The 23,604-nt window shown below is 35.7% G+C and overlaps 1 protein-coding gene across 4 annotated transcripts in view; it reads right to left on the bottom strand.

Annotated features, from left to right (window-relative positions):
* Nucleotides 1-14,693: 14,693 nt before the first annotated feature.
* The window catches only part of IMMP2L (inner mitochondrial membrane peptidase subunit 2), a 525,164-nt gene continuing 516,253 nt past the window's right edge, over nt 14,694-23,604 (bottom strand). For all 4 annotated transcript variants that reach the window (XM_068401508.1, XM_068401509.1, XM_068401510.1 and 1 more), the window contains one exon: nt 14,694-15,194. In XM_068401508.1, the coding sequence (XP_068257609.1) occupies nt 15,047-15,194 (148 nt within the window). In that variant the 3' untranslated portion in view covers nt 14,694-15,046. The remainder of the gene's footprint in view (nt 15,195-23,604) is intronic.

The raw sequence follows: 23,604 nt of genomic DNA, 5'->3' as shown, positions 1-23,604 counted from the left end.
GCCAGGCACTATTACGAGTTTAAATTTGTTTTGTGCAGTGTCAGCTTTGCTCATTTGCATTTTTGGTTTCCATTCTGCAGCAAACCACAGCTCTCCAATAACGTGTCCTCAGTCAAGTGTGCAGCCAGTTGACCAAGAGTAGCTGAAGTTCAGTTTGTCTGAAGAGTTAGCTTCTGACTGAGCCCAAAGGCAAAAAGAAAGCATAGATAAAATAGAAGTGGGGCTAGGCTATCCAGAAAAATATATATTATTCTCCCTTTTCTTCCATGACTTTGGTGGGGTTTTTTTGGTCCTCCTCCTTATTACTTTTATCAGTATTCATTAATAGCGTTCTTCAGAGATTTCCCTATTCCTGATTTATACGGAGGCTGCATAGTATGGCCTTTCTTTTTTTCCTTTTCCTGGTTAATTTCATACACAAATGAGTATTTGCTACAGTCTCTAAAAAGACAACTCACAGACCTAACTCTGTAGCCCAGATCTGTCTGCTTCGGTCCATATTAAATTTCTGTCCTCTTCCTCTAGTTTTCTTTTGTGGGAGGCTACCTAAAATTGGCATAATCAAAACACAATGTTTAGCTGTTTTCCCTCCAAGATAACCCTGTGATCTGCCTTCATACGAACAACTGTAGCATCCTTTGTCTATCTTTAAGTCTTAATTTCATATTTTTTTTTTAATGTCAAACCACTCCTTACTGGACCCTGAACTGGATCCTATGTCTTTACAGTCTAGCCTAAATCAAATTTTGTTAAATGCAGATGGGACACATGCTCAGTTAAATACAATTTCTCACATGCCATAATTAATTTAACTCTTCTAATAATTGTTAACTAGAATTTTATCTGAAGTTAGCAAAAGCTGTTTCCCTGTGAATTGTCAGCATGATAATCTTTGGAAAATCAGAGAACAGACAAAAAAAATCCATCAAAACTAATTATCTTATTTAAATAAAATTATAAATATCCATTTATGCCATTTTCTTTTTTATTCTTTTTGAATGATTCAAATTTCAAAATTTTAAAACCTGTATTTTCCCTTAAAAAATATTTTTGTCTGAAGTCCTCAATGAAAAAATAGCTTGAGAATGGTTTTTCTATCAACTGCTTTAGTGTCTGGGTTTGTTTGACCTGAGCAGAGTAAAGGCTTACATACTGTTCTCTAAGCTTGGATATTAACTTATTCTTATTGATTCCATTCACAAGAAAAGATGCTTCAGAACTGAAGGTCAAATACAAAAATATTACTTATTAATTTAGTAACTGCTCTGCACTGTGAGGTACCCTACATTTAGCATTAAAATCATGTATGCTAGTGATAAAACTCGTTCATGATATTTATCTAAATGATCTTCTCTCAGATTCTATTTCAGTATCCAGAATTTGTTTTTCCTTTACAAGACAATCCTCTTGAAATGTCACATACCATAATGTAAAACGCAGCTTAAATTCAAGCAAGATAATCTGAATTTAAAGAAAATAATCTTAAAACGAGCAGCAACACTGCCTAACAAACACACTTAGTCAAGATCAATACTGTAACACTGGGCCTGCTATTACAGACAATCCTTCAGATTTATGCAATCCACTGTCTATTCTTTTTTTTTTTTTTTTTGTAAGCTATTAGCATGGCAAAATTCCAGAAAGTCCATTTCTTGTTCCAGATGCTTCATGTCACTTTCTCTTCATACTTGATTTACATTTACACCACCTTCATCTGCTGTACAGGTTTCTCTGTTACTGTCGTGAGTTACTATACTCACTGCGATTTCTTTCTATTACAACTGAGTTATCAAGATAGAATTTTATATTAAATAAATTAACCTATCCAAAATTCCTCAGCAATTTCTCCTGGCTCATCCACTTCCTAAAACTAGCCTTTAGTGTACATGGAATATTTTGTCTCTTTCAAGTTAATCTGTCCAGGCATTTACCTTTGTCAAGATTATAAAGTTTTCTGAGATCCACTGGAACAGAAGATGCTTTCACTCCTGAACTGTTTTACAATAAGCCCAAATGCAAAGGAGCTAAGAAATCTGGATATCTCTTCATCACTCTCTCTTTTTTTTTCCTGCTGATTTCTCACATACTTCTTTTTCCCGGTGGTGGGATTTAAAATTGCTTTTCTTTTATACATGAGATAGGCTTCTGTCTTGTGGAGTGACGGCCATAGTAGGAATATGAAAAATATGACAAATGAAGTGAAGGGCAAGGAACCTAATACCAAAAAACATATTTGATATGTCAATATACCACAGTCCACTATATAACAAAGACAGAGACAGCATAGTAGAAAGTTAATGAGCTAGCAAGTGCATCTTATATTGGCATCTCAAACAAAAGCATTAGTCTGAATCAAACTTTTCTCCTTAAGTTTTAAGCAAATAGATTTTCAATGCAGTTTTCTGTGAGAGCATTAATTCTTCCAGAGTGAACTGTCCTTTTTTCCACAGGTTTCAGCAAGGACTGGAATCTGACCAATGAAATATTAACATATCTTATAAAAAGACAGTATTAGAAGTAATTAAAGCTAATACTTACATATAATTTCTCAAATATATTTCAATGGGATTATATTAGATATAATATGTGGAGCAGAATAGAAGAAAATAATGTATGTATAGATACATTGGTTAGCCAGGGACTTGCCTGAACTTGAAAACCTGATGACTTCAATGATATTCAATAACACACTTACCAGTAGTGAAAACTGACATTCAGTATAAAAATGCAGGAAACAGCTCAGTTGAAAAACTTGATATGAAAAATCAGAAATAGCAGCTATCAAATGTTGACTGAATGTTACAGACTCAGATGTTTGTTAGTGTTTCACATTTTCTGAGCTTTTCTTTCCCACTAGGCACTCTGCAGATCTGATTGAAGATGATCTCTTAATTTCTAATTTGTAATCTTTCCTCTCTATATTTTTAATTGTAATAAAGCACTGCAATCTTTTGCAGAATAAACTTCAAGTATTTGTATATGATTACACTTATTTGTTAGAATTGTGTATACTGTATTAATTATGTGATTAAAAAAGTAAGGTAGGTTTCAGTGGATAAAAAGAAACACTATTTGTTAAATGACACTCATCATTTTCTCAGCTAAATAATACACGTACAAATTAGGGGTTTTGTAACATTTCATACATTCAGACTCTCACAACTCATCCTAAACAGAATTTTACTAAATATGTACTTCTATATATTCCAGCACAAATCCTTGGGGAAAATTTAATTGCTCAAAGTCATTAAGGTTTTGAAAAGCTGACTCAAATTAAGTAACAAACCAGAACAAATTAAACAGAGGACAAACTTTTCACAAGAAATACGTGTCTATAGTTTGAGAAAATTCATATTTAAAATGCACTTTGCCAGGTAATATCCCAATGCCATCCTGAGCAAGGGAACTTTTTATATATAAATCTTATGTTAGACTTATGCACTATGTGACTGTCAGCATCTTTACATAATTGATCATGTGAGCTGTGCTTGGGTTCCCACTGACTATCTGCTAAGTCTTTTCCTTCAACGCTGTGATGTGGAGATAGATAGTTAAAAATGACAGCAGACAACACAGTTGCTTTAGGGTGAAAGATCTGAGAAGTAACAGGTAAATATTTCTTGAAGTTAGAGATGAGCATATAGAAGACTTTTCTCTTACATTAATGTTGTACTATTTAATTTTAAGTTCACTGATCACTTATATAGAAACAATGAAATAATATGTTAATAGAGTTAAAATGTTTAGATTTGAGTTTGGAAGATGGCTCTTATTTTTCAAAACATACTCTTAAATATTTTGTTACAATCACTAAGCTACAATTCAAACTGCTTATCAGAGTTATTTCACATGAGCAGACTGGGCTAGCATTATTTGTTTAACTGGTTTTTACTGGTTGTTTCTTCAGTTGGAATGATGAGATGAGGGCAGTGGGAAATATTATTGTCCACATGATCACACAACTCTTTCAGTTGCTACTGCATTGAAATGGGGACTCTCTTGCTACCAAGGCTTCAATATCCAAATTCAAAATCATACCTAATGCAGATTGTTAGGCTGTTTTTGCAAATGTAAATGTGTATTCAACCAAGGTAGGACTCAGAAAACTATGTGATTTGTCCTATCATTCACAAAGTGCTGTGGCAAAGTTTAAATCAAGATTTAACATTGATTTTAGGCTTTCTGTGCCCAGTGAAACCCTGTGAGCACACAGATTTGGAAGTGAAGACACCAGCCAACACATAATTTCCCACTGTTAAATACAAAAAAGGAATAGTTGGAGGGAGTACATGCAAAAAGCATAAGATTTTAACACTTTGCCTCTAGTTTACACGCTAGATATAGTTAATTATTGCCAGAGGTTACAGACTGGTAAAATTACAGAAGAGATATGGTAAATGGAAAAGACAAAATGAGAAGCTGTACGTGGGTAATGAAGAGACAGCAGTAAGCCAAGGCAAGAGATGAGGCAGTGAAACAACCCCCCTCCTACTCATGGCCTTCATCTTCTCTGGGAGGTAAGCCGTTCTGCTTCTGATGTGTTATTATTTTTGTCAAGTAAAATAAACTTTCCCTGTATATCAACCCTCCCTTACATTGCTGGGGATGCCGCTGTGTGAGTACAGGGGCACAGGGTCTTGAGCAAGATGAATGGGATCCCTTAATAATAAGGTAACAGTAATCCACAATAGAGTTAACACAAAGCACAAGCTGCCTGGACAGTGAACTTCTAAACTCACCTGTAGAGTGCTGTCATTCAGGTGTTTTCCTTGTGTAAAATGTGATGTGATCAACAGAATTCTGTATAATCTGGCTGATATATGTGAGTTAAAGCAAAATGTCTAAATCTTCTTTTCAACATTTCTATGAAAAAATAAACATTAGGTTTGGTGGAAATTATTTTTTAAAATCTTAAAGTCATTGTAAGCGTGAGTACTCTCCAACTGTGAACAATCTATCAAGAAAGAAGTCAACACTTGGGGAAACCTGCAGCTACATAATTTAGTGGGATCGAATGAAAGTTCAAGATTAATCTGTGTAATAAAATTCAAGCAGAACTAGGAGACAATTCAGCCTTGATGTTGACTTATGTAAGTTTTCTAATGGCAATCTGCTGTGCAAAGTGCTAAATTATATTTAAAAATCAAGCCACAGATTCACGGAACTTAACTGAGGTGACCAAAGGCTCTTTTAGAGACACTGAAAAGAGACTGGCAGCTTCAGAGAGTGACTCAATACACATAAGTCTTGCACCATGCTCTGAAGGAACCTGTCTTCAAAAATCAGTTAAGCAGGGCCCTGAATATGAGTACAGCCTCATTTAAATGGTTGAAGTTTGGTAAGTGAATCTGACCTTAGAAGTTCTGTGAAGGACTTGGTATTCCTTCTTCAAAGGTACAAGTAGGTTTTGGATCCTACCGTAAGAGCTGAGGTCTTTTCTGCTTGCATAGCAGAACTATCTCCAAGGGACAATTATCGTTATCTTTCAAGAGAGAAAACACACATTTTTAGAGTCAGAGAGTGTTAGTCTGCTGTTTACTCAATGCTTTGTCAGATAACACCTGAGATGGATGATTAAAAAGAGCAAAGAAAAAATGAGACATGAGAAATTAATTTTATCCCAACTGTTCTCCAAACTTCAGGCACAGAAGATATTTTTTTATTAATTATTATTATTATAACAATGTGAGAAGATATTACCCTTACTACACACGGTTTTCATGAAGAAGTACTTGAAAGACCATGGTGTGGCTTTTCCATGTACCCTCTTTCACTCTAGACCTCTGGCAGAAGGAAAAAATATCTTGATAATTGCTGAAATAAAGTCCAAGACATTTTGTTTAAAGCCTAACAGTGGAAGCTTCCATCTTAGTCATAATATTTGTCAGTATTTGTGAGTATCTCTATTTCAAGCTTTACCTTGCTTCTATTTTTAGACATAATTGTTCTTTCCCTCTGGAGACTTAAGAACCTTCTTTTCACTGAAAATAAAGTCTTAAGAATCGGCTGACCTCACTACTAGGTGTTAGGTAATGCTATTATAGATTCTGCCAGGCATTTACAGAAATTTATTTCCCATTGTGGATATTCTTTAAAAAGGTTTGTGTCTTATCTTGGTCACAAGTTAAAAGATTCTGTAGTTGAGAGCTCTGTGGCAAAAGATATTTCAGCTTTCCTCTAGTACTTTGTTCCTTACAATTTTATGTATTTCCCTGAATATTATTCCTGTGTAGAATATGCCCTGCTCTCCCCTCATCTACCTAATCAATCATTTCTTTAAAGAGGATTTTCCAGTTGGTGTCTGATCTTCAGGCTGAGGAAAGCCTGAACATTGCTATTTTGTAGGTGAATACACTAGACATTCAGCTATCATGTAGAAGACAGTCAGTCTCAGCACCTTTCTTTCAAGATATGTTTTAAAATGAAACACACCCCTGGGACCAGGATATGGTCCCAGGCAATGGATTCCAGTAAGCAGCCCTTCCTGAAACTGCTGTAGCCCCACAGAAGGTTGCAGGTCTGGTTTCAATTTTGTCTCCATCGGCTTAAGCATAATGATTAAATATTGCCCTTCTCAACCTGCACCTGCTTTGAGTCTGGCACTCCGGAGTATAAGTCTTCCTGTGCACCCTTCAGGGAGTCTGGGTGGCATAGATGATGGAGTCTATTTCAGAGCCCAAGCATCCTGAACATTACGGCTTCATGTATGTTCACCATAGTCTCTAACTTTGTGCACATACAGCAATCTACCACCTGAACCTTTGTAATCTTTAACAGTGACACTCATAAAGTGTAAATCATCATGACACTAATCATTAACATTGATATCAGTCTCAATAGGCACTTCTCACAATGTTTTATGAGGGTAATGTTTTTTCCACCTTAGAGTAAGAGAACTGAAAGAAAAACATTTCCATTTACCAGATTTTTCAGACAGATACTGTGGGCCAAGCATCGCACAGACAGGAGCAGACAACAAAGAAATAATTGCTCCCAACTTAACATAGGGGATAGCACAAGCAAAAAGAAGTTAAGGCTAAAAATTTCAGACTTTACTCAGCTGTCTGTTATTTACAAACTGAGACTTTTCAGATGTTGCTGTTGAAATGAGCATTAAACATTTGTACAAATAATGAGAACATTCAGTTACATTAGAAGGGATGTAAGATAAGTAAGGGATTTAAACTTTCATACCTCAGGGCATAACATGAACATTAACTGCCTGGGGTTGGAAAGTAATTTCCCTTATGGCAGGTTATTCCAAACTCTTCATTATAGGAAGTACAACTTACTGACCTCTGTCAGGAACAGGTTACTGCACAAATGGACTACTTACCTGAACCCTTAAGATATTTCATGTCAGATTCAGAACCATCTATTCATAATGAGGGAAGAATGCAGGAGAATAAAGGAAATGCATTTCTTTAATTACAGGCTCATCAAAAGCAGGTTAAAAAGTTAAGTACTATAGCCTGATCTTAGATCCTGAGGCATCACAGTCTTATAGAAAACTCAGGACCATTTCTGTGATTAACCCTTATAATCAAATGGATAAAACTATAGGGAGTGCTAAAAAAACGCTGTTATATTTTTCATTTATTAATTGAAATGTTTATAAGAAAAAATATGAGGGTGGTACATTTTAGCTCCTAAAGGATGTAAAATTCAATTTTGACATTTAATAGAAGGATATGAGAGAAGGTTAGGTGTTAAATAAAATGCTGAGACATTTGTGAGTGGGATGAGGAAGATAGTAAATGATGTGGTGGGTTAATATAGTTCCAACAAGTTACCACAAATTAAACATATTTTTAAATTAAAATTTTTGTCCCTATATGATCAGGATAACCTGATATTCAGATACCGCTGCTGCATTTTTTAAATATTCTTCACCTTTAGGTTTTTACTTACTGAATCATCCAAAAGTGAGCCACTCATCCAATAACACTCTTAATAAATTCCAATCAAAAAGATATTTGGATGGTGACATAATTTGAGTATTGGCAATATTTTCTGTGTAATGTTCTGCTTTAAAGTCTCTTGAGGTGCAGTTACATAAACCAGCTTCTGGCTTTTCTTTTATTTCACAAATTAAAAAAAAAACAAATAAACCCACAGCATTCAGGGCCATGACAGATAATGCTAGAACTTCCCCAATAGGTTACACAATATTTTTTTTAATTAAAAACCCCTGGAAAACACTAGATGAAATTAACTTTGTAGTTGTGGCACCAGATTTTAATAATCTGCACATTTACTTCACACAAAGCAATTACTGAAAAGGAGTACAGATGCAGGGATGAGGATTTCAGCTCTACTATCTCTGGGGTTCCTGGTCTATCCCCTAAGCCACTGCCATGTGGTTTTCTTGCAGCTGTTGTCCTCTAGTTTTCTTCAAGAACTATAATTGATTTCTGCACAAAAGTACAGCTTCAATAGGATGGTTAGAAAATGCTGCTACATGTTATTTACACAAATCCAGTCTCTTTGGGTGAAATTGGATATTTACAGAAGAAGGACATTTTCTACAGTATTTGCCATTAGTATGGCCTCATTACATTCTTTACGAGCCTATATTACCACAGGAAACCTTAGCTCTAAAAAGACTCATCTTTCCCTCTCTACCATATAATGGTGGAGGGCTAAGCTGTCTACTTGGAATTTTGTTTTGCATTGGTTTGCATTTGGTTTTCATTTAGATTTGTATTTTATATCACAAATGCTTCATTTGTGCATTAATTGTACAAGACAATGACAGTGAATGACAGTGAATGACAGATAGTCTTGCCACTAAGAAGGAGAGACTGCGATCTAAGAAATTCTGGTTTTTTTTCCAAACCTATCATGATTATCTTATATGACCTTGGACAAGATGCTTAATAGACTGTGATAAGAAGAATGGAGAATGTTTGTGTGGGGAGGAAGAAAGTAATAATTTTATTGATCATAATAGTAATGATAGTAAAATATTCCAAAGAGAGAGGATTATTCTATATTATAGCAAAATACCAAAGGATCACCAAAGTTGCACAAGACCACGCAGGTTCAGTGGCTGCTAGATTCCTGGGCAATATGGCTACAGAATGATGCCTCTGACAGCTATTTCACTTGTAATATGCTGGAAGTGTTCAGAGCTCTTTCTGATTTTCGTGTGGTAAGCAAATCTAAAGGAAAGAAAAAGATTTGTGAAAATCAAAATTCTGCATAGCAAGAGCTGGTATCTGTCATCACTTGACTTTACTGTGTTACTCTGAGTTCGTATGTCTTAGATGAGATCTTTGATGTCTGGTAAGTGTGGTGTTTCATTAGTGTCAATACTTGAGGGTCCAGGCAGCTTAAACTGTTTACTAAAGCACAATATATTGTCTTGGTTTTACCTTCTTTTCCTTGGATAATTCTGCACTAAATTATCCATTTTGCAATGTCTTCAGACCTCTACAGCTAGTGCTTTGTGCATGCCATGACAGATCAATAGTCTTCATGTTTCATCATCTAGGTGTGTTATCTTAACAGATGAATAGATGGAAGAAATGAAACTCAACACATCTTCTGCTATGGTGTTTCTTTGTCACAGGAAATCCTGAACACCTAATTGAGGATCGTCATATGCATTAGATGATCATTCATTCCTTGCAGCAGCTTTCCACTTTCTCAATTAGCATTTTCTTTTTCTGTATGAGGCTGTGATGATTAGACATTGCTGAGGTATATAGCTTTGCTCTGTCACTGTCTCAGATGCAGTTGCTCATGTCTGTGAAGAGTACCAATTCCTGATCAGCTTGCAACATCTCTCCTTGCCCTACAAGTGCAGACTGGCACTCACTTAACAATTCTAAGTCTTGGGCCATAGGAGAGGTATTTATGCGACTCCTCACACATAAAAAAATCAAGTTTTAAAATATGCTGTCATCCTTTCATTTCTTAGTGTCCTACTTCTCACTGTGCTCATTCTTATTTAACTCCTATGAAACTAATTCCCTATTGCACTGCAGCTGTGAGCCAGCACCAAAACACCAGAAGGTCTGTAGTTGAAGAGGAAGATGCTGACTTAGAAAGCCAATCATGATGGCTTGAGTCCCTGAGAATTTTGCCACTGATTTTGTTACTGCCAGAACAAGCTTCTCATTATGTGTTTCACATCTGAAGGTTGAAAATCAACTATATTTTTATATCAATAAAATAATAACACCTTTAAATATGTAGTTGTGTGTTATTGCTGCTGCTTGGTCCTTTCTGCTTTGGCAATATGGGTTTGCTCTTCATGCTCTGGATACTGAATGACCTGTTACGTTATCTTACTCAAATGCTTATGATTTCCTTGAGCTATTTCCATTCACTAAGCTATGTGATCATGTAAAATGTCACAGAATCACAGAATGGTTAAGGGTTGGAAGGGACCTCTGGAGATCATCCAGTCCAACCCCCTGCCAAAGCTGGTTCACCTAGAGCATGTTGCACAGGCTCGCGTCCAGGCGGGTTTTGAATATCTCCAGAGAAGGACACTCCACAACCTCCCTGGGTAGCCTGTTCCAGTGCTCTGTCACCCTCAAAGCAAAGAAGTTCCTTCTCATATTCAGATGGAACTTCCCATGTTTCAGCTTGTGCCCATTGCCCTGTCCTGTCACTGGGCACCACTGAGAAGAGTCTGACCCCCTCCTCATCCACGTTAATCTGATGCCAATATGTAGCAAACTAGCTATTTTTACAGGAGTCAGGTTCCTTAGATGCTTATTACAAGAAAGTGGTACATGAGGCTACTGTGATACTGTTAGGCTTGCATATAATGAACCTTATAAGTCTAAAGAAAGTAGATATTGATGCAACTGCCTGCCTGCCCAGCATCAAAGGCCCCACCAAGTTTACCAATAACAGAATACCTAATCAGGGAATGTATAAAATAGCTGATGTGGGTCTCAAGGTCTAGTTAATCTATCCTCCTGTCTCAAAGTACAAACAGACCTGATAAAAAATTTAAAACCTTGCAAGGAAAAATAATCTATTCCGATGTTTATTATTTTTAAAATTCAAATGTTTCTTTCTCCATGTCTAACCTAGAAGTCTTATTGTTGCATTGTAAGTATGTCAGTTCGCCTCCTGTATGAGATGGACTTGGACAACCAATTATTCTCTCCCACTTCACAGAAACCTTTCATGATTTTGAAGACTGTGCCTCAGACTCTCCAGACTAAATGATAAATGCAAGTTCTTCCAACATGTCTCATAGGTCATATTTTTCTGGTTTCTCTTCATTTTTGTTGTTTCTCTCTAAAGACTCCAGCTGTCCCTCATTTTTTTCTGAATCTGGTGCCTAAAATCATACTGTAGATGAATGAAGCAGGAATATTGTTTCCTGTGTTTACAGTCTGTACTGCTGTTTACAGTGTGGTGTTTTCCTTATCCACAACAGCATGTTGTTGATTCATACTCAACTACAATCTACTATGATCTCCAAATTTTCTCTTAACTTAATCCAGCATGTCTATGGGTAATTGTTCCACCAGACTCTCTGTTCATCATTATTGAATTCAGATCACTGCGGTCTAATACCATTCGCCAAAATGATGGCAGTCTTTACAACAATTGTAACACCTTCAAACTTAATAGGTATATTCTCTATTCCATCATGCATATCCTATATGTCAAAATAAATTCATAAATATTTATAAATAAATGTATGCAAATATAGATGAATAACTATTCCTTGAGGCATGTCACAGATGAATACTTGGGACATTTAAACTTTCATAGCTTGTGTAAGGTTATGTGATAAAGAGCTGGTCTCCACACAGACAAAAGAGCCCAAAGGAGCAATGGCAGCTGGGGGAAGCCAAATAATACCGTGACTTAGCTCCTCTGAGGCTACCACAGGAGTCAGCAGACTGTGAAAGTCTCATCCTCACAGACATGAAGGAGCACAGAAGCGTGATGGTGGGGGGGACCTCAATGACACAGTCAGAGGCGTGAGTCCCTACACCAGCCCCACAGGGGACAGCCAACACCAGGAGTCAGTGGGGAGGCTCTCTGGGTTGCCCCCACAGACGGGTAACACTGCCCAGGAGTCAGCGGGGAGGCTCTCTGGGTTACCTCACAGACTGGTGACATTGCCCACGGGTATGGGGTTTGCTGTGAGGTGCAGGGAAGAGCATTTCAGTACTGCACAAGACTTGTTGTGGGATGTTTAGGGTTCTAACATCAGGGAAACGAGGGTGGTTTGGGGAGGATCAAGTGCGTAAAAATAGAGAGAGGAGGGTATGAAAGGAGCCAGTCGCACATAAACAGGTGCTGGTCTGTCGATGCCTGAGCCTGATCAGTGTAGTCTGTCTCACCTTCTCATTAAACCTCATTTCTAGTGATTTTCCTGGGTGCGGAGCTCCCTGGGGTGTGTGCATGCATGGGAAGTGCCAGTAGCTGAGGTGGACCAGGCGTGGGAGGCCCTCGTGCCTGTGGTGTCAGTATGGGATGCAATGAGGGTGTGCTGTCAGTGAATGACACTGGCCAGCACCAAGCGGGACGAGCCAGTGCGTGGGGCACATGGCCTGGAGAGTGAGGTGAGGGTGTCCCTAGAGGTGAGACCACAGATGGCTTTGGCTAACAGAGACACCATGCAGTCACAGCCAGCTGCCCGAGACTGTGGTTTGATTGGGAGACCCATTTGTGTGTGTGTGTATGTATGTGCATGCGGAGAGTGAGGATCCAGGTCCAGCTACTGGATGGACCTGGATGGACTGGGTGTCTAAGGCCAGTTACTGAAGGAGTCCACCAGAGGGTGTCTGGGGGTTTGTTTAGGTGCCAGTAAATGGGGAGACTAGGATTCTGTATACTGGGCAAAATGGGTGTCTGATGCTGGAGGTATCCACGCCGTATATATTTGTATATATTTCCCATTTATGTATTTTCATCCTGACCAACCAGTGAGAGAAACAGGATGAGGTCACTGGTGCCATTACTGTTTATGGGTGGGCTTGTCTATGTCAATGTGTGTGGCCAGTCACATGTATATGGATGTAACATACTGTGTGTACATGTATGCCCTTGGAGAATGCATGCTTGGCCTTGCTGCTGGATGGACCTGGGGACGTGGGCTGCAGCAGCATTGCCTCTGTTGAACAGCAGGATCTGGCATGCTCTAAGAGCTTGCATGCCGCCCTTGGTTCTACCTCATCTGCAATTTTATTCTCACATATCTATCTCTGGATCCTTCTTCTCCATTGGAAAATAAAGTCTGCAATCCCAAGGAATTTCAAAGAATCTTTTTGGAAATGTAACTGATTCAGACACATTTGGCTGTATCTTTAGACAACATGAATAGAAAATATAATTAAGATAATAACTGAGGAACTAATGCCTTTGGTTTTGTTGATAACCCTCTGGCACTCATTTTGCAGAATACATACCAGTGAATCAGAACAGCTAACCAAATTTTCCAGCTTGTCATCATATGTAAGAACTTCTGCCCAGTTGTTACTCAAGATGAGGAGAAGGGAGGGACTGAACTAGTGGAAAGAAGGGAAATGAAGACCTGAACAACCGAGAGAAATAATGCTGATCTGATCTGATTTTGTTCCGCTTCTTTTTATGTTTGTCTCTTTCTTTCTCCTTTCATGGATGTGTGTTTGTATCTTTGTCACCAAAAGTAATTACGATTGCAGTAAATTTCTTGAAATTTCAGTTTTCTTAATTAATTTGAAAAAAAAAAGCTTGTAAACTACTGCTTTCAATCACCCTATGACAATCAAAACAATTGTGAATTTACTGTAATTAACACCCAAACAAACTGCATTAGTTTTAACTAAGATGAGGTCAGAGACCTATGAAACAGCTTTTTGGAACAAAGAAAGATTATGGCAGATGTAGAGAGTAAAGTGTTCAGAGAGTCTACAGAGCTGGAGGATTTAAGAAGAAAGTTAGACAGTAACAGAGAGTTCTCATGGTGATTGAACCTATCATCTAACTGATACACAGATGTGTGTCTTCAAAGAGCTATAGACTTATTTTCATCAGAACTTGTCAGAAGTTCTGATAATTGCATGATTTTAGATGAAATGTTTAAAGATCTTTTGTGTGATTTGTTAAATTTTTAAGATACCATCCTGTCTGAAGTAAAATTCAATAAATATGAAAATAAGATGGCTCATATTAATCTGCAGCTGAAAATGTGTCATTTTTCAAGTTCTTTTCACTTATGATGTGTGCAGAAGCTTTACTGAATATTCACAGAGTGTATTTGTAATATTAATTATATATTTATAGTACTAATTGTATTTATAATCTTAATTACATATTTTCAAAGAAATGTGGCAATCAGTACTAACAATGATTTACCATACTTGAGAAATGAATGAAACATTGCCTTTGGATACTGCAATATAATTTGTATATTTTGATTGAAATCTCCTTCAGCAAGATATACAAGGAATGTTTATGTCAGACACTCCTGAAAGAGAAATTAAAAATAAGTAACATGTACTAAGTTTAATAATAAACACAAGCGGCATTAAAAGAAAAAAACTCATTAGCTTTTTGAATAAAATTAATGACATATATGACTAACTTTTCAGCTACAGATGTACCAATTCTTCAGTATTAGAAATTATAGGACAATTCAAAGCATATTGTGTGTTAATTTTCTTTTCATATGCAGTCAATGACAATAATAGAGGATCTGTTCAGTTACTAAAGGAACAAGCTGAATGTAAAAGATTAAAATATTTTATTAAAGGTTGTAATAATTTCTTATCCAGAGAAGCACAGGTATAGACATAACAAATCAAGCATTTTACTGCTCCCAGAAAAACTGAACATTCAAACCTTCTACAACCGATTATTTCAAACCAAAATAAAGCGCAGTGCACTACTGTTTGAGATTCTAAAAAACCACCAAACAAGAAAACAAACAAAACCCAAAAAAAGTTATACTTAAGGTGGCATTTTAACATGAAGATGTCACACGTATTTGCTGATATGGTAACTGATGTTAAAGCATACTTGGCAAAGATCTTATGGGTGATCATACAACCACTGCAACTCTTCCTGGTTAAACTTCACTTCAGTGTTTTTCCATCTGAACATTTAGATCACTCTTGCTCTCTCTGGAGTGGTTTGCGCTCCGGAGGTAACGCTGGCTGTAACTTCTGCCAGCGTTGCGGAGGCCAAAGGATATGAGTAGCTCGAGCATGTAGAAGTCCAAGAGAAACCTGTAACCAAAATATAAACCAGAGAGATTATTAAATACTGCAAATAAAATAAAATGTGGAAAATACAAAGCACATGATGATTTGTTAGAGCAATGAGAGAACACAAAGCTGAGAACTTTGCATACATAAGGAGTGTCTCATGCATGTAATGAGAGGAAAAGAAAAATTGCTTCAGTGACAGGGGTTGTTTTTGATAACATTTCATGGAACTCAAAACAGCTTGCTGAAATGCACTGGCTGTAACAAACATGAACTAGGAATGTTTATTCAGGTTCAAGAAAAACAGCTGGTCAAAACAGGTGAGGCATTCTATAGTCCACTGAAAGCTTTTGGTGATTACTTATTCTGGGTATGGCAGAAAAAAGTTCAAGTATCTATTCTGAATAAGTTAAACAGAACCTGTGTCTCAGACTTGAGCTATGTACACTAATCACATGAGGATAGTGGCTTTTCTAAACGTGCTGTGCTTTCTATTCATCACTATCCTTCAAAATTCCATCTGGTCTCCAACCAAAAATGGAAATTTCTGTGAACTGTAAATATTTCCCCGAGGATTAAAATGTATTTCTGATTGAATTATTTGAAACACACTTACAGATGGAATATTTTTTTAAGTTCTAGGACTACTTACACTTCATTCATATGTTTTGTAAACATTTTTTATCATCTTATTAGTTATTATTGTTTTACTTCAATAATTTTACTTCACTAACATTTTACTTCAATAAATCAAAATAGAAGTCAATGCTGATATTCCTTAAAAATGAATCACTCATAGGTGGTATAGTTTAGAACACTGAATTGCTTAGAAAACGTTAAGAAAATTACAAACAAGGCTCTCTTCAAATATAGTATGAAATGGCTAGACTAAGAATAACTGACAATAGAACAGTCACATTTTCAGATTAAGATAACAAGACAGGCTTACAGTGTCCATACTTAACATTGAAATTAACTAATTTGGTATGGAGTTAATCTCATTTAATTTGAAAAGCCTACAGGATAGACTTCTGCATCTTAAATTACTTGTGTAGACTTGGGGAGACAATAATGAGGTTCCCACCAACTATAAAGTATCCAGTGCCAAGGGAAAGTTACAAACAGGACCAAAACATGGTTAGAAATACTGCAATGTCTCTATATGTGAAAAGATGAAATAATTAAGACTCTTAAAGTGACAACAGGGGCAGAAGCTTATAAAATTATGAATAGCATGGATAAAGAATGCATAAGCTTTATTTGCCTATTATGTCATCATTTCTCACAGGAATGAGGAAACATCAGATGACATTATCTTAAAGAATTTTTAAAGCCTAGAAAAAGGAAATGCTTCTTCAGAGTGTGTATGATTACATCATACTTGTATGTATTATGCAGGATACTGAAGACACCAGAAAAGAATAACAAACAGGTTCAGAAAATAATAATAGAAGCAAAGTCCATCATACACAATTGAACATAAATAAAGTAACAGTGTAGTCTCTATACTCCACACTGTGAAACACTGAGGGAAACATTATATACTTGTTTTGTTCTTATGCTCTAATGATCTGGTATTGGCTGTTGTCAGAGCCAGGAGTTAAATGGATTTCTGGTTTGAACCTGTACATTCCTGCTTAAATTTTTAAGTAAACTCAGTTCTTCAGATCCATTCCATTTCTCATCACAAAAAAAATAGTTATTTCAGTAAGCAGGTAATTCAGCATTTTATGCAAATAGACACCAAATAGGCCCCTAGGAATACCTTCAGCTAATTTTCTTGATTTAATTTCATAGGATTAATGTATATTCACCAGTCTCTCTCTACTACATAATCAAATCAGTGAAGCTGAAGTGGTCTATATCTAATTCCATATTCTGTAGCTTGATGAAGCGGGTGCTGAATTACTTGAATATAATTTGGTTACTTAATAACCCGCAATATATAAAAGAATCTGAAGTAGATCACTGAAATTGCAGTCCAGCATCATATTTCATTTGCTTGATCCCTTGCAGGGATCACTTGTTTCTCAGATCCATTGCAGGTTTTTTTCCTACATTTAAGCAAAAGACAGGCTGCTAAGTGACAACTCCTTTTTGACAGGATTTAACTACATTTTTTTAAGTCTTGACGTACTTCTGTGTAGTTTGTTGGATATTTATGGAATTCACAATATCTGATATCTTAATGATCCCATAAAGCAGTCTGCAAATGTAATATTACCATGGGGATTTGTTCCCTGAGTATACAGCATGATGGCACACACATTATAGGCTGGTTCCAAAATATAAAACCACAGCGAACCCCACTACTGCATATAAAATGTGACAGCATTAGTACGGAGAAAAATGTTAAAATACTCTTCTCAAACACAAATAACATCTCATTTTCAAAGCTCTGTGTTCTTCTCAGTGCATCTCTTGTTACTGATGTCAGTAGGAGGTCTGCACACAAACTGAGAATATAATAAACGAATCAAAACTTGTTTGAAGCTGAGGCTGGGAATAATTTTGCCCAGAGGATTACTTCTACTGACCATCATCTGACTTGAAACTAATAAAGAAATATCCTTCCTATAAACCTGATTTACAGGACAACATGACTAGTGTTAAAAAGGAAAAACAGGTATTGTTGGGTTATGGAAGTCTTTACTAAACAACAAATGACACTGATGCTATAAGGCTTCTTTTATAATAACTTAAAGGTTCACTTTAAAAGCACTTTGATGTTTGACTTCTGCAAACAACCTTAATAACTTTTGTCCATTGCCTATTATTATTCTGCAGTTACCACAGCAGCCATGAATTTCACTGAGGAAGAACAGAATTGTTCACAGAAAATAACCTGTCCTTGTTAATGGGTTTACCCGCATCAAGGTTAGATATGGACAAAGGGTGAACTGAGAGGCCACACTTTCTGTTGCAACAGTGAAATACTGAAATAATCTATTAAAAAAAGAGATTAATCAGTTCCCTTACAGACATTATTTACTCTCTTTACTTAAGCAAATAAGTTTACTCCCTTGAAACACTGAAATTCTTTGAGGAACATATTTCATTTACAGATATGATACAGATATGAGTAAGAGATGCCAGCAATCTAAATCACTGATTTTTATTTCTATATTATGATCTATCTATTATTCTTGCTGTGGCAACAACAGACTCCATGTTGAATTGAATCCATATTATTCTCCCTAACCTGAGCTGTTCAGGCATTAATTCTATTTTTTTTTTAAATCTTTGAATATTTAATTGCACAACTGAGAAGTCATTCTGTTAACACAGCAATTTTATCTGCAAAATAAGTCTTGAATGAATAATACTGTTCTGACACTGTTACTGTGATAAAAGCATATTTCCTCAGAGTCTGCTTGTTGTTAGTATGTTAGTTGTATGGAGACTGATTAGTTTTGACACTGCATTAGGGAAAGATAAGCCTAAGCTCGATAGTGCTATCAGCAGTGGTATTTACAACTATCATCTTGCTCATTCTGTCCTAACAGGTTGGGATAAATGCACCTTTATTAGTATAGAGACTTGTATTACTATCACTTCTCCCAGTTCCAAAATAAGTCATTTTAAAATATGCATTGATTTATAGACTGTACTCTCCACTTCTTCTTGTCTGCCATTTGACATCTTCACTGTCTCTTTCCATGACGCCTTTTCTAAAAATCACAGTGGTAAAAACAGCATTCAGACTGTGCAAGAATCCTGCATAAATGTAGCATGCAGCGGTGCACACCAAAATTTCTACAGAAATCCAGGTCTTCAGTTCAGATTTCAAGAAAAGGAAAAGTCCAGATAAGGGTGCTACCCTAACAAGGCTGTTCTTGGCTTTCTTAGGATATGTAAAGTCTACCCAACCTGCTAAATTCAGGTATTATTGCTCCTAGTTGCGAGTTCAATTTATGTTAGGTACACTGCTCACAGATGTCTCTTTGCTTCTTTTTTCCTTGAACCTTTGGTGATTTTTCTCTAGCTTAAACAGTCCAGATTTCTAATTCTGGAACAATATTAAAACAAGAAAGTACAGCACCACTGAATATAACCAGAGAAACAGCAATTCAGAACCAAATAACTCAGGCCTTTACAACCTTTTTTAAAGCTAGACTTCTTAACTAGTCAATTTGCTAATTAGAAGTAATAATAAGACAAAGAGACAAAAAACAATACCAGAATGTTTGTTCACGTGTTATTATAGCCCTGTAAGCCAGTATTGCCATTCCTAGTAAGAAGCTGTAGACCTTGTACCAGCTCTCCAAGGCCTCAAGATTAATTTCTCAGGCTTTGTCTGAACTTTCCTTGCCTTGCTGGAGTTCTGATTTAACTTGTTTAGCTGCAACAATTTTTCTAATGATCATGTGACTATTGCCTAATTTGTTACAGTTTTGCTTATTAGCTTATATTTGTTTATATTTGCACAATCTTGTGGTACAATCAAAGTTTTCACACATACAGTAAAAAAGTAATTACTCTGTGTTTAATGAAATATGCATGACTTTAATGGTGTGTTTTACATGACTATAGAAATGCAATAATAAAGACTGCAGGCCTACAAGCAACTTAGCAATGGTCATGAAAAAAAAACTAGCTGGGGAGTTGGACAAAAAGATTTTAAGGCTAACAGAGAGAAAAAAAAGTTCAGAAGAACAAGAAATATACTAATATATGTAAAACAAAATATATAATAAATGCAGATAAGAAGTGGTGTTGCCAATCAATGAAGAAAAAACAAGGCAAAAAAATATGCTAGAAAATGTATTAAATTAGCCCCAGATGGAACTGAGAGTGAGGAAGAAGAAACTGTCAACATCACAGTTCTCCTGGTGAAGAATTCAGGATGCGAACAGCTCACTAAACCCCCCTTTTCCCTTCTTTTTGAGGAGGGCGGGTGCTGCCAACCTCAAGACCTAAAGGGGCAGCATAAACACTGAGAAAATGGTAGATACTTGGAAGTGTTTGTGTGACATTTTTAAACTATACTTTTACTGAAACTTGTTATGTATTAATTTGATAATTTGGAGTATGAATGGTAATATCATTGCAATTGGACTAACCATATTAATATTCTAAGTAAAATACAGTAAAGAGTTACAATTTTAATGCAACTAACCATGAATTGGTGGCTTTCTGTATCAGGTGTGTTCACCTTTTTGATCACAACAAAGTTTTGACTGTAACATTACATTACTGCTGGTTTTCTAATTGAAACTACATAAACTCTCGTTAAGTGGTGCAAACTACAGAAAAAATATCTTTTTTTTCCCTCACTCAGTATTTTTCTTATTTTTCCTAAACAAAAATGATGATTCTGATGAAATCTTAATAAACCCATTTTGATTTCACTGTTTCTTCTGCTTCCAAAAAAATACATTCAAAATCAGAAAAAAGAAAATTAAATAGACTATTTTATTATTTTCTTACAATGTATTTTGATTTTGGGGGATTGTGAAATTTAACTTAGTTATTTAATTAAAAATATGAAATATACATGAAACATTTACATCTTTGTGACACAAGGTCCTGCAATAATCATATTACAAAGTATAAAATAACATAAGAAATCTGGGAATATCTAAATCGGTCACAGAAGATAATAATAAGCAAAGGTTACAGGAAGATAACAATAAAGCAGAGCAGTAATCCTTAACATTGGATCAACACAACGATCCTCTCTGAAGATGTACTTGAATAAATACTTCAATAAAATATACTTCTTCTGAAGAAGAAATACTAAAAAATACTATCTGAAAAATTATCTTTTTCCACGATGTTTAAGACTAGAAAAATTTCAATATTAATTTGTATTTTGTCTCGTGGTCTCATTAATAAATATTTAAATTTTGCAAATACTCTAAAATACCACTGGAACAGAACAATAACAGCTACCTAACTAGAAACAGAACTAAATTACAAATGCCACAGATTATACCCTGTGTACTTGAGAAATTTCATCAACAGCTGGAAAATCACCATTTTAAAGGCATATGTCAGCCTCTGGTTTTGAAGAGTCACTTTTGCTTTAGTCTCTTAAGCTGAGTTATATTCTAGCAATATTGCACAGGCTTTCCAAATGCCATAGCCAATGACAAACATGCGAAGAGAAAAAAAATAAAATTCTTTCAAAGCAAAAAGAGATAAAAAATACAAACAATCACAGGGTTTCAAAATTTGCTTTCTATTCTTTGAAGTAATATATTCCATCACATATTTTTTGTTCACGTGCAGGTTAGCAAAGAACCTGTATATACAGCCTTTCACACGCTCAACACTATGGAACATCAGCTATATTCAAAATTTTCTTCCCAAATTTTCTGTTTCATAACACAAAGTCATTGGGGGAGGTGGGGAGTAATTCTGTAGCAGTAGAGGTCTATTCAGACTATATTTTGCTGGCTGGATACTTTCTACTGCCCACAGAGGTTTTGAAAGGTGCCAATACACATTAGGTGAAAAATCCTCTAATATGGAGAAATCCTGGATGATTTATAGATAATACCATTTGAGCAGACATATAGCTTTAATGAAATTTTCCAGATCTAGTAGTTCATAGTCCTGCTACCTATATCCTATTAGACAACTAGCTGTAGTTTGACTATACTGAAATTCTAGAAGATTGGCAATGCCAAATTTGCGTGGAGGTTGAAAACTGTGTGTAAAGGAATCAGGCTAGTGAAAAAGGAGAGAAAAAAGTTCCAGAATATTTCAGCCCCCAAAATCTCAAAGAAAACCTCAGGACAGAAACACTTAGGCAACAATGCAGTGTTTCAGCTATAATACTAACAAAAATATACAGTGTGGGATAGCTATCTGTGTCAAACTAGATTGCTTGTCTTTAAGAAAGGTTGTTGCACTGGGGTTTGATATTAGATTGTAGGTGTAAAATGGTCTCACAGAGAATTCTTCCAGTAAATTAGTGTCTTCAAAAAATCCATACTTTAATAGAAAGTAAACATGATTGCTATTACATTTCATTTTCTGTACATGGCTGAACTTTGAAACAACTACTGTCAAGTGCAGTAGAAGGAAAAAGGCTCAATAAAAAATAAAATCCTGTGGATTACAGTAAACTCCCAGAGAAGCCACTTCCTTTAGTAGAAGTATCTGGGATAATGAACAAAGGCAGAAGAAACAAATATCCTTGCCCTCCTTCTTTTATGAATGTAAGAATAACACAAAGATGAGAATCAATAGATTGTTTTGTAAATAAAACCATACCACAATAGATGTTCTTCAACTTATATCATCTTACTGAAGGCTGGCATAACAAGATGCTAACTAGCTCATGAATATAAAAAAAAGTGATAGATGCCTTTCAACCACATAGCAAAATATTAGTGTCTTCATCATTCTTTCCTCTCGTCCCTGAACAAATCAGACCTAATGGAGCCGTACAGATCTAGTGACAAAGAAAAGAATGCAGCCCATTAGTTTTGTTAGTAAGTGTTCCATTACGGTTCCATTAGTTTGATAGCTGAAGCAGCAGCTCCAGCTACAGATAAAACATCCCGTATGTGTTTTCTTTCACAAAGCTACTGTATAATCAGTAAAGGTCCTTATTAAAGTTATCAAATTCAGAAGTGTTCATTTAGATAGAAAATATATTACAAAAAAATCTGAAAATATATAAATGACAATTGTTTTATTTTAAGAAAGTTTTAAACAGTGAAATAGACCCTCAAAGAGATGCACATATACTACACATATGTGCACAGACATAATCACAAATATATTTCAAATGCAATGGATAATTCCCAGAATGAATAAAATTTGCATGTTAGCATAAAGTAGCTGTCTGAAATTAGTATAACAATTGTGACTGTTCCAGTCCAACATGGTTTTGTAATTTAAGCTATTTGTATCAGAAGAGGTGAGCACAGTCACTGAATTGTAATAAAAGCTCAGGTTATTGGCTGAATTGAAAAAATGTAATGTACTAAATATCAAAATAACTGGTTTCATTCTCGTTTGTTCTATCATGTCTACATGCCTATGTTAAACCTGAAATTACAAAAGAGGTAAAGGAAGGAAATGGTCACTGAAAATAGAATATATTTCACATATGAGATTTTTCTACAGTTAGATGTGTAGACAGAGACTAGTTAACATTGAACCATAATTTACATTCACAATAGTGCAGATTTAAAGGAATTCAGTATAAAGTAGTCTATTTTTTATTCAGTTCATGAAGAAATCAACTGTCAATGCCATTGACTAAATTAAACACAGTAACAGGCTTGGTACAAGTATTCTGTGAGCTTAATTCTATCTCAATGCATTTTATTGGAATTGTCAAGGATATATTATTGAAAGGGACACTATAGCTTATTAACTTCTTCACTCCTTCCCAGTTTCCTCTTCCGTGTTTTCTAAAGACATCTTTTTAAAATAGGGGTTAGCATATAACACAGCACTACTACTCTTT

This window comes from Nyctibius grandis, chromosome 5 (genome assembly GCF_013368605.1).
Source record: "Nyctibius grandis isolate bNycGra1 chromosome 5, bNycGra1.pri, whole genome shotgun sequence".
In the NCBI taxonomy this organism is placed as follows: Eukaryota; Metazoa; Chordata; class Aves; order Nyctibiiformes; family Nyctibiidae; genus Nyctibius; species Nyctibius grandis.
This window is presented reverse-complemented; position numbering and strand designations above follow the sequence as displayed.